The following is a 12,206-nucleotide window of genomic DNA, read 5'->3' as shown; positions in this document are numbered from 1 at the left end:
AATATGGTGCCCAACCTGAGGCCGGGCCGCACCACTGCCCGACTACGGGGCACGACGAGAGGAGGGCCAGGGCCGCAAGCCAGAGCTGCGTGGATAACGGCATGAGCTCCCGCATCGATTCGAAAGTTCCGCAGTCTAAAGATGTGAAGACAGTCCTAGCGGGGAGACCTGCCAAGGACCGGGGGCTCCCAGGCTCCCCCTCCCCGCTCGGGCATAGTGGTCCCGTCCGGAAGTCCGGGCGCAGACAGAGGCTGCGCCCCTCGCGGAAGGGCAGGCGTCGCGGGCTGGCCACTTCCGCACTTCCGCTTTCCGGCCCAGCCAGCGCCCGCGATGGTGAGCGAGCCGGGCCCCGCGCCAGGGACCCCCGCTGTTTTGCCTCAAACGCTGTGGGTCTGGGGGCGAGGCGGCTTTGCAGCGGAGAGCCCCGGGGCCGAGGGCTGCTGCGGGGTGTGGGGGCATGATGAGGCTGGGAGGAGAGGGCGGGGCGGGAGCCCAAGTGAGGAAGGGGCGAGCGGGGGGCGCCCCGGGAGGACGCAGGCCTCGCAGGTTCGTGGTTTGTCTTTCGGGCCAGGTGGGGAACTGTGAGGCGTCGACAGGACGCCGGGAGTGGGGCCTGGGAGGTCGGCGGGAGAGCCTTGAAGGCACTCAGTAGGCTTCCTCGCCCGTAGTAGGGCCGGCGTAGCAAGGGCGCCTCACCCAGGGTAGAGCTTTGCTAAATACACTGTCCTGTCCTCTCCTGCCCGCTTGACCCCACAGTTTTCCAAAGGAAGCGTCTCCACTTCCTTATCCCACTCTTCGCTTACTTCCCTGCCTTGCTTCTGCTCCACGGAAGGATTATGCCGCCGCCACCCAGACCTCTTCCTGGTTAGAATTCCACCGTGTTAACCTTAACCATAGTACGAGAGCTCTGTCCTACGGATCCCTCCCTTCCTGGAAATCCTCGCAGCTGATACATGTCGGTCTTCCTGGGAGTCGAGGCTTTGGTTCCCCACCTTCCTCCTCACATTTTCCCTAGTGGTGCCTGTCCATTCCCGGCTTCCATGACCTTGTGTATTCTGGTGGTTCATGAGTCTGCCTTCCTAGCTCTCTTGTAGGGTTTGCCTGGATATCTTGAAGACACCTTCAGATCACACCTTCAGATCGAAAATCATTTTCTCTCAACCAGCTTTCCCCATGTTGCTTATCCTGGCTTTGTGGCATCTTACCTCAGCTAGCAGTCTGGATTTTATTTTATTTTATTATTTTATTTTTTCTTTCTTTCTTTCTCTTTCTTTCTTTCTTTCTCTAATGGAGGCCATACCTCTTGGATTTTTTTTTTTTTTAAGTCAACTGTATTGAGGTATTACATGAGAATGCATTTATTTTTTCAAAGGGCAGGTGTCATGGGGCTTGCCACCTAAAAGTCACCCTTTTTAAGTTTATCATCTGTGAGTTTTGACAAACACAATCCTGTAACCACTACTACAGTCAGATTAACCATGTTTTCTCAAAAAGCTCCCTTTAGTCCCTCTGTTAATCAGTTGTCTCTCCTCCATTCCAGGCAACTACTGATTTCTTTTTTCCTTCTATAGTTTTGCCTTTTCTATATTGTCATATAAATAGAAGTCTTCAGTATGTAGACCTTTTGATGTGGCTTTTTTTTTTTAAGTTTATTTTTTTAATAATTTCTGCACTCATCAGGTGGGGGGGGACTTGAACCAACGACCCTGAGATTGAGAGTTACAGACTCATTAGACTGAACCAACCAATGTGGCTTCTTAATTAACCATAATGCATTTGAGATTCATCCATGTTGCATGTGTCACTACTCCTTTTTCTTGCTGAATAGGACTTCATCATATGAGTGAGCTACAGTTTATTGAAAGGTGTTTTTTATTCCATTATCCTCTACATTTATGACAGTCCAGCTCTTGTGATACCCTTTGCTTGTCCTCACCACTGCTCCAGGCTCTCCTCACCCTTCCTTGAATAATCCTCTCTGCCTTTTGTCTCATTTCCCTCCGGTCCATTTTCTGCAGAACCACCATGCAACTGGTGAAGCCAGATAACTTCCTCCTCAGAAAGCCCCAACAATTCCTTACTACCTTAAAAGAAAAGCTAAAGTCAGCAGCCTGGCATTTGAGATTACCCATGAATCTCTAGGCTACCATTGCAGCAGCATCTACTCAATCTAAAATGCTTTCTGTATGCAGCAACACTGCTCATCACTACTTCTGGAACTCCTAACATTTTTTTTTTTTTGCAGTATTCTAACCTTGCTTACGGTATTCCACATGATATTGTATAGAAAAGGAGTAAGACATTGCATATGTTAGATACTGAGCTAGGTGCAGGGTATGTTGATTTGAATAAAGAGACATGGTCTGTTAAGCATGAATCTTACAGTCTAGTGAAAAAGAAATCACTGTACTGAAATACGAAGGATGTATTGTTGTAAATTGTAATAAATGCTATGAAGGAGGAAGTCAAGAAAGGCCTCTCTGAGGAAGGAAGGGGCCTTCCCTGAATACACCAAGGTCTAAGGGATGACTTAAGTCAAGAAAGGAAAGAAAGTCCTGTATAGATGAATCAGCATGTGTAAAGCCTTCAGATGAGAAAGAATGTAGATAATACAAGGAACTGAAGATAAGCCAGTGTAGGTAGAAGCTGGTCTGTCTACTGGGAATATCCTTAGTCTACTTTTTCTTATTGTAAAATCCTCCTAATCTTATTTTCATCTTTATTTCCAAACCAATTTCTTCTGGAAATGTAATTTGTAAGTTTGATTATGTCCCGTTTCATTCTCCTTTATATCATATGGTTTTTTTGTTCTCTACCCAGTTGAGCTATTTAGGGGTAGAGATGATCTTTAAAATCTTGACATTTAAATCAGTCCCTTGACATTTAAGTCAGCACACAGACTTATACATTATTGGCTCAAATACAGATTGAGGATAGTCATTCACCTGTATGCCTCTAGACCAGAATTTCTCAACCTCAGCACTATTTGGGGTAGAATAATTCCTTTATTTTTATTAATTTATTGTTCTAGGCTTTATTATAGAGAGAGAGCAGGGGAGGAGGGGGCAGAGAGAGGGGGAGAAACTCTCAAAGGGACTCTGCACTGAGCTCGCAGCCTGATGTGGGGCTAGATCCCACAACTCCGAGATCATGACTCAAGCTGAAATCAAGAGTCAGACATTTGAGCCACCCAGGCACCCCTGAATAATTCTTCTTTGTGCATTGTAGGATGTTTAGCAATATACTGGGCCTTGACTCGATGCCAGTAGCACTCCCGCCATATGCCAAATCCCGTCAATGAAAAATGTCCCTACATTGCTGCATGTCCGCTGGCAAGAAAAATGGTCCCCTGTTGAGAGCCACTCTTGATTTAGAATCAAAGGCACCTTGAAGGCCCAGTCTATTTGGTTCACTGTGGTGTCTGAGAGCCAGGTACTCTCAGTACTGCCTGGTTCCCATGTAGCTGGAGGAGAGTTTGCTAAAACAGATTCTGTTTCAGTTGGGGGTTTGCTAAAATAGATTGTGATTCTCCCTTGGGTTTTTTTCCTACAGACTGCCACTCTCCGCCCCTACCTGAGTGCCGTGCGGGCCACACTGCAGGCTGCCCTCTGCCTGGAGAATTTCTCCTCCCAGGTCGTGGAACGACACAACAAGCCAGAAGTGGAAGTCAGGTAGGGAAGAAAAAGGTCAAGGTGGGGGTGATGAGCTCAGTCCCAGAGATGGCAGTTATCTGGAGTTCGCCATGAATTTCCGTTCCAGAGTGGTCAAGCCAACTATAGTTCACATATTTTGTCTTGTTGCCAGATGATCAGTGGTTCCCAATTTGCAGTTCAGAAAATAGGGTCAGTGGGTTGGCAGGACAAAACCCAGGGGAGAAGCTCCTCTGGAGCCAAGATTGCTTGACACAAGATCTGGCTTCTCAGAGTAGGACTGTTCGGTAAGAATCTCCTGTGTCATTATTGAACCCAATTTAAGGAGAGAGTGGAGAATTTTGTTTGATGCCTTCTCCATCCTCTTGGAATTTAAAGATCAGGGAATGTTTTTTCTCCGACCAACCCGGACTGTCTCATCCCTTACTCTAAATACTTCATATTTTGGGTTATTTTCTCTTACCTAGTTTATGTTTTGTTAAATTATTCTGTTCTCCTTTAAAGTTTAATCTGATACACATATAACTGAGATAAGCAATATTACCACACCATGTTCAAATGATTTGAATTTAAAAATACTGACAAGATGTTAGCGTTTGTTGTGCTGCTCTACTTAACATATGTGATTTCTACTGGGCATTTTAATTACCGTTACAAATACTTAGAGATTTCAGAGGCATCAAAATGGAAGCTGAGCTGAGAGGGGTCTTAATGCTAAATAAGTGAATCATTCTGGATTGATAATTAAAGGAGACCAAACTCTGTTTGATTTTAGCTTATCCTTATCCCTAATGCAGCCTCTTTTCTCATTCCCTAAATGGTATATGGGTTTGCCCGTAGTTATTAAAATAAGAGCTGTCATTTATAAAGCTCCTACCATGTGCCAGGCACTCTTAATAGACAATTGACCCTTTCTGATCTCTCTCAATCCTCACCAGTGAAATAGGAATCAGTCATTTTACAGATGAGGAAATTGAGATTCCAACAGGGTAACTTGTCCAAGGAAAGTAACAGAGGAGGCTGGATTTCAAAACCTTATCGCCCTGACTCCAGAGCCTTGCTCCTTCTGTTGGAGAACACACTCGCTGGCCCCCATCTTGGAGCACCCCTACTTGTGAGTCTCCTATTCCTTGGACTCTGTGGTCTCAGATAGAGATTCCAGGGCCTGCTGTGGGTCTCTCTGAGCATTCTGTTCCTCTGTAGTACAGATGCCTCTGTGACATTGTATTTTCAGGAGTAGCAAAGAGCTCCTGTTACAACCTGTGACCATCAGCAGGAATGAGAAGGAAAAAGTTTTGATTGAGGGCTCCATCAACTCTGTCCGGGTCAGCATTGCTGTGAAACAGGTGAGCTCATTACTGAGCCCTTGCCTCCTCAGGAGGTCAGGGGTCCCCATCTGAGAGATCGTCATGCCAGATTCAAGGTGCAAGGAAACCCAGGCTCCATTTCCTTGACTATACCCAGGGAATGGTTCTCCAGATTCAGCAGGTCAGTAGAGACAGCAACCATATCTTCTAGGCTTCCTTTAGATTAGAAGTGTGGAAAAGTTGCAGCTAAGGCCATGGCCAGTTTGGTGTCTGGTCAAAGAATCATTTATAAGGAAGGCAGAATAAGTCCAGTTTAGAAAAATAAATAATAGGGCAGCCCAGGTGGCTCAGCGGTTTAGCACTGCCTTAAGCCTAGGGCATGATTCTGGAGACCTGGGATCGAGTCCCATGTCGGGCTCCCTGCATGGAGCCTGCTTCTCCCTCTGCCTGTGTCTCTGACTCTCTATCTGTTTATCGAATAAATAAATAAAATCTTTAAGAAAAAAAAAAATACCAGTATCAATTTAATAGCCATAAACTTTGAAATAGAGATTTAGCATGAAAGTGTAATTTCATTTCTTTTCTTTTCTTTTCTTTTCTTTTCTTTTCTTTCTTTTCTTTTCTTTTCTTTTCTTTCTTCCTTTTCTTTCTTTCTTTCTTCTTTCTTTCTTTCTTTCTTTCTTTCTTTCTTTCTTTCTTTCTTTCTTTCAATTTTGTTTATTTGAGAGAGCAGAGCAAGGGAGAGCACATGGGTGGAGAGGAAGGGTGGAGGGAGAGGGACAAGCCGACACCCCGCTGAGCAGGGACCCTGATGTGGAGCTCAGTCTCAGGACCCTGCAATTATGATCTGGGCCAAAGGCAGATGCTCAACCACTGAGCCACCCAGGCATCCCAGAAAATGGATTTTCTTAAATTGACTTTTCTTTTACTTAAATTTGTTTGAAAAAGAAACTTTATGCCATAATGGAAAAACCGTATCACTTGTTACCTAGGGAGAACTCTAAAAAAAGTAAATTCAGTGAAAGAAAATAAAGCTGTTACTTAGACTGGGTCCTGTTGCCTATAGAAAGCTCTATCCTTAGGGTCTGCTCTGTTAAAAAGGGAGATTAACAAGTGTTGGGAGGTGTTAAGGGCGTACCTGCCAGCACCCAGCTGCAAAATCCTTTCATTAGAACTAGTAAGAGTTCAGGCAGCCTGGGTGGCTCAGCGGTTTAGCACCGCCGTCAGCGCAGGGCGTGATCCTGGAGACCCAGGATTGAGTCCTGCGTCGGGCTCCCTGCATGAAACCTTCTGCCTGCCTCTCTCTCTCTCTCTCTCTCTCTCTCTCTTTCTCTTTCTCTCATGAATAAATAAATAAAATATGAAAAAAACAACAACAACTAGTAAGAGTTCAGCAGGGAAAAACTTTGGGGATTATTTAATATTCATTGTTATTGAAGCGAAAACCACCTAAGTTTATCTCTGAGAACTTCAGATGGTATATATATATCATAGACTTTGGGAAATACAGCACTAGTGAATGGGAAAGGGAGAGGCCGCTTTCAGTGTAGGTATGGCCTCTGCAAGGAGCAGATAAAAGACTTGGGTTTGCCAGAACTACCGCTCTGGAATGGGTGAAAATGAAATTGTGGTAATGCCCTATTGAATTGAAGAGGCTCTCAACTGCCGACATTCAGTTGGCAGTCACCTGCCCCATGATTCAGGTAGTCATTGCTCCTGATGCCAAACCTCACTACCTGCAGCGAGTCTGGGGGAAATTGAAGTCAGAAGACCAGACTACAGGTTTCTGTTGGCCTGTATTGTCAGATTTAGGGAGCCCTGTTTATTTTTCTCTCTCACTAGGCTGATGAGATCGAGAAGATTTTATGCCACAAGTTCATGCGCTTCATGATGATGCGAGCAGAGAACTTCTTTATCCTTCGAAGGAAACCAGTGGAGGTGAGACCATGTGATCCACATGTTCATAATACCCAAGATTCTTTCACTAAGTCTACTGTCATTGCCCTGGGATTGTTGGTAGAACCAGGATTGCTGCTCTTCCAGCTGTAGGTCACCCATTGTCTGAGAGTTGGCCTTTGTTTCGGCTAGAGTGAGAATAAGGAGCATCAGAAGCTTAGGAGAAGTTGCGTCTGCCTCAACCATGGGAAAGGCAAAAAATACAGGATGCGTTGCTCATCTTTTCAGAGCCTACAGTCTAATGGCAGAAAAGACACAATGAATCAGAAATCCTTTCTAAGTTTTGTCACCAACTAAATTGTTATCTTTCAGGGCCACAGTTGACATTGGCTTAGTGTTGCCTGGCTTTGTTCTTGAGTCCTCTCCACAGACTCCTTGCCAGATCAACTCCAAATATTCCCAGTGACTGAGAAACTATCATGCAGAGCAACATGTTCCATCAGACATAATGGCCAAACTCGTCCTCATCCTGAACTAAAAATCTCTTTTCTTGGTCCTAAATCTAGTCTCTGGGGCCACCCAGAACAAATAAAGAGTGCTCTTCCACACATTACCTAATCCCATCCTCCTCCCACAGTGTCTCTTCTCCCTGTTTCATTAGAGTCTTCTGTAATAAGATTTCAAGTTCCTTCACTCTCCCATGACTCCTTTGGAATGCAACTGTTTTATCACAGGTAGTTTTCCAGAGATGCTTGACACAAAGTTCTCACCTGAGTCAGTTATTTGGACCCCGCATAGACACCCTAGCAGAAGAGGCAGGCTGCTGCCTGAAGGTCATGAGACTTGGGAGAGGATCACAGCCAGCAGGAAGCATGTAGCTGAGTGACCCGAGAAGACATAGCCAACTAAGTGCCGTGGGATGCTAATTCTCTCCTGTTTCTTCTCTTTCTCCTGTCTACTGTCTTACTTCCCCAGGGATATGACATCAGTTTTCTGATCACCAACTTCCACACAGAGCAGATGTACAAACACAAGTTGGTGGACTTTGTAATCCACTTTATGGAGGAGATTGACAAGGAAATCAGTGAGATGAAGTTGTCGGTCAATGCTCGTGCCCGCATCGTGGCTGAGGAGTTCCTCAAGAATGTAAGTGGGGGCCTTCCTGGTGTCCCTCCAGAGGTGAGAGGAGCTGTGGGTTGAGAACTTAGCATCTGGTGGTAAGGGAGTGCCTGTAGTTTGGATATTTCTTGAGGCCTTTGAGACCTCCTGGTGTGTGGCACATCAGCCCAGTGCTATGGGGCTGGAGGACCTGGGGTTCATCTTTGGGACCTGCAGGGCCTCTTCATTTGAGTGCCTCGAGGACACCTCTCTTAGTCTCTCATGGGGACTTAGACGCTCCTGTCCATGTCTCAAAATGTACACAGTCCTTCCCTACATCTAGCTCAAACCCCTGGCGAGGCAAGTTAAATATGTGGGAATTTTCCAAGAATATAGGACAGTTAACCAGTGTAATTCTATTTTTCAAATAGACTTAAGTCTTATTTCAGCGTCTGTTTCTTAGGCTTAAGGTCATGCTGTTTTTGACCTGTTTTCCATTACTTTCATGGCCTCAGTACTCCAGATTCCTCTTCAGTTGTTTGTCTTTCCAACTGAAAGGACTGCAGCCCTCTGAAGAGGAGGAACTGTTTACACCAATGAGCTGATGACACAGTTGTTCTTATTTAGATATCCAAGACATGCTTTGTTTTTTTTTTTCTCCCTCTTCTAAACAGTCTTTGGTTTGTTGACATGTTCTGCTCAGAGTTAACTCTGATCCCTAGGTGGTAGATTTAGTGTTTACTCCTACCAGTGCATACAGATCCACCCAGAAGGAGTTCAGATTCCTAAAAATGGAAATTACGCCTTCTTCCCCTGGGCTTTAATTATATTGAGGGCGGCCAGTGTACAAAGTAGCTGTGCTGTGCACACAGGATAGCATGCTTGTTCAGATCACACAGGCTGTGCAGTCATACCACCTGTGTGTGTGTCCAGCTTTGCTGCCTACTTGGGCATGTTATTGAATCTCTGGCGAAGCCTTGGTTTCCTCAGCTGTGAAATGAGACGATTAATATGTACCTTTCGGTATGGCTGAACATTAAGTGACACGTATACAGAGCAGATCACCTGGTACATAGTAAGCTTTCTAGCCATTGTAGCACCGAAGTTTTATGGCCACAGCAGTAGGAAACTTCTATATTTAACTGCAAAGGAAAATAGTGTTTTGTTTTGTTTTGTTTTTAAGATTTTAAAAAATTTATTCATGAAAGGCACAGAAAGAGGCAGAGGCATAGGCAGAGAGGGACCCTGATGGGGGACTTGATCCCAGGATCACGACCTGAGCCAAAGGCAGAAGTTCAACCACTGAGCCACCCAGGTGTCCCAGGAAAATAGTTCTTAATTTAATTTTTGGCTGGTTCATTCACCAGTCATTTAATTATGGTAACTGCATTTCTATAATTACACAGCTAAGCACATTTATATATCTCATTTAATCCCTGAGACCATCTTTGATCGTGTTATCCCTATTTTATGGATGAGTGAACTGGGCCCTACCCAAGGGCCCTCAGCCAGTAAGAGGAGGAGAGGAGGAACTGGGACTTAGATTTTGGTTTTCAGATTCACAGATCAAGATAGTACCATGGCATTTGGCATTGGTCACATGTTCAGGTGCGTGCGGCAGGTAATACATGTGAGCGAAGTGGGTTCTTGGGGACCTGGCAAGCGTATGCCACATCTGAAGAAGTTTACTATAACAGAGCTCCCATGTGTTACAGTTTCACCTTCCGCTATTCAAAAAAATCCCCAAATCTGGATTTGTGACATCTCCCATATTTCCAAGGTTGGAAATTTAAAAAAAGAAAACGTTGTGGGCCAGACAGCACCCGTTATTGGGCTGGGTACAGCGTGTGGGCTGTTGGTTCACAGTCTCTGATCTATAAAATGTCCTGGGGATATTCTGAGCACCATGGGGGGATACTTGAGGGCAGAAAATATTTCAAGGGCCTGTTACGGTTGGAGAACCACACAGAGCTTGACACAAAGTACCAGATTCTGGGTCCTTCTGCTCTTGGTCCCCTAGTCCCCAAGCCCTTGCAGGTGAGCGCCCCCTGCCCCCCCAATCATCTCTAAAGAAGGCAGCCTCAGTTCAGGCACCACACTACTGACGGCTTTATAGCAGCCTCCACGATACGGTTAAAGGGAGCTGTGGGAAGGCCTACCTCACCCTTAATTTTTCTGTCTTGTCTATTGCTAGGTTTAAGGCTAGTGTCCTGAACGTCATTGCTGAATGCTGGCTGAATTAGAAAGTGGGCGCCCACAAGGTGTGCTGCGACCCAACCCTATCCCTCAGAAATCTGAGCACAGTGGTAGCTCTCAGATCAGCCTACCTCCCCAGAGCAGGCCTGCTAAGATACAGCAATAACCGGTATTCACTGCCTCTTGGTTCTTTTGACAGTTTTAAATCATCTGGCTGGACCTCAAGGCCTTCCCCTCCAGACTCCCCTGTGTCTCTGCAAAGACATCCTGGAGTTATTCCCCAGAGTGGCAGCAACGATGACAGCAGCAGCAGAGGCGGGGAGCTGGGTTGGGGTGGGTGTTAGATATGGGAGGTGGGTGGTATGCTTGCTAGCTGGGCAACAGAGCAGCAGTGAACCTGCCCCAAGGCCACACGTGCCTGGTCAGGCTGGCTTCTGATGTTCAGTCCCCTGGGCTGGGACAGATTTTTTTTAACGTCTTGAAACTTAAATTCTGTGCTTGTAGGAGACTGTAACCTTTTTGTCTTTTTTTTTTTTTTTTTTACACGAAACAACTTCCACCTCCAGTGGCTGTGACTGGTCCCAGTGATTGTACCATATTGGTCGCTGTGGGTCTGGGCGGGCCTGGAGCCAGAAGGCGACTATTGTGTCACCCCCACCCCCACCCCCAAACCCCAAGTCTGGGGAGAGGGAGGGAAGGAGGAAGGTTTCAGACTCCAGTTCTTTCCCTTGCCCTCTTACTCCTGAGCCTCCTGGGCCCAGTAGAAGTTGTTGGGACTCTCTGCCAGCTTCCTGAGCTCTTCCTGAAGATGGCCATCCAGCACTGGTTGGGGACAAGGGCTGAACTGATGGCCACCAGCCATGCCTAGGAGCTGGGCCCTGAAAGCCAGGCACCTCTGGCCGCAGGGGCCACTTTGTGCCCTCCCAGCTGAAAGGGGCCACTATTTTCGCCTTGTCTGTCAGTGCAGTGCCTGTGCAAGAAGTGGAGGGGTGAGTCCTCCGGAGTTTCCTGAGCTGGGGTTCTTCACCTGCTCTGGCTCCTCTGCTCCAACGCTCGCTGTACCTTTTCTTATTTTGGTGGATCCTGCCTCCTCCCTTGATTAAAGTCTCTTTTTGCCCCTTTGGGGCTGCATGAGGTCTGTGCACTGTGTATATAAAAGGACGGGTGCGGTGGGGCTCTTTCTTCCCAAGACCATGTAGCTGGTACTTGGGTCTGGGTGTCCCCATCACAGGTAGTCTCCTGATTGGTTTCTGACGTTATCTGTGCCAAAGGCCCTGACCCAGAGACTCCCATTACAGTCCAAGCACCATTCATTTCTGAAATTGCTCTCTACCTATATGGAGCTTTGGTTCTTTTCACATAATGAGCTCATTTGGTCTAAAAGTAACCTCTGAGAAATAACAATTCTATATCCTGGCTAAGGAAACTGGTTCCTTGAGAGGAAGAAGCATGCCCCAAATCTGGCTAGTGAGCAAGAAGGTAGACTTCTAAGACTTCTGCCTCTGTAATCACTAGCCACAGGTGGGTATTTAAATTACTAAAATTTTAAAAAGCTTAAAATTCACTTCCTCAGTCCCACCAGAGACATTTCAGGTGCTCAATAACTACCAATGACACTCCTATCATGTCAGAGTACATATGTAGAGCATTACCATCATTGTAAAAAGTTCTGTTGGACAGCACTAGACCTTGGTGACTCCTTGAAGTTAAAAAAACACTCATGCTTGAGTCCTGACTCAAGGCTGAATTAGCGTGAATTCCTTATATTCTGTGCTTCAGTTTCTTAATCTATCAAGTGGAGATAACAAACAGGCAGACACAGTACCTGCCATATTACTGTATTAATAAACAACAGCTGGTCTTTCCACCAGCACAGTATTCAAACATCCTTTTCATTGCACTAGGCACAGGGAGTTGGGAGGGTAGCCTTCTCCCTGTCTTGGAGGGACTTTGCAGGGGGTGGGTAGTGAAAGTTGGGTGTTTCAATAGGTGCATTGAAGTCTTTCATATTCACACAATCTGTTTTGGTCTGTGGAGGGTGTATTTATGGAATGGATGT

The 12,206-nt window shown here is 46.0% G+C and overlaps 1 protein-coding gene across 1 annotated transcript; it reads left to right on the top strand.

Annotated features, from left to right (window-relative positions):
- Positions 1-14: 14 nt before the first annotated feature.
- Positions 15-11,281, top strand: ARPC4 (actin related protein 2/3 complex subunit 4). The gene is made up of 6 exons (XM_025450474.3): positions 15-333; positions 3,553-3,671; positions 4,885-4,996; positions 6,800-6,895; positions 7,829-7,999; positions 10,347-11,281. Exons 1-6 carry the CDS (start codon positions 331-333, stop codon positions 10,350-10,352), a joined length of 507 nt encoding a protein of 168 aa, XP_025306259.1. The 5' UTR covers positions 15-330; the 3' UTR covers positions 10,353-11,281.
- The last annotated feature ends 925 nt before the right edge of the window (positions 11,282-12,206 follow it).

The sequence above is a fragment of the Canis lupus genome, chromosome 20 (assembly GCF_003254725.2).
Source record: "Canis lupus dingo isolate Sandy chromosome 20, ASM325472v2, whole genome shotgun sequence".
In the NCBI taxonomy this organism is placed as follows: Eukaryota; Metazoa; Chordata; class Mammalia; order Carnivora; family Canidae; genus Canis; species Canis lupus.
This window is presented reverse-complemented; position numbering and strand designations above follow the sequence as displayed.

Excerpts from the sequence above, each read along its gene's own strand:
- ARPC4 (XM_025450474.3), top strand. Across the intron at positions 3,672-4,884 it reads AAGCCAGAAGTGGAAGTCAG|GAGTAGCAAAGAGCTCCTGT; the intron begins GTAGGGAAGAAA and ends TTGTATTTTCAG. Across the intron at positions 6,896-7,828 it reads TTCGAAGGAAACCAGTGGAG|GGATATGACATCAGTTTTCT; the intron begins GTGAGACCATGT and ends TTACTTCCCCAG.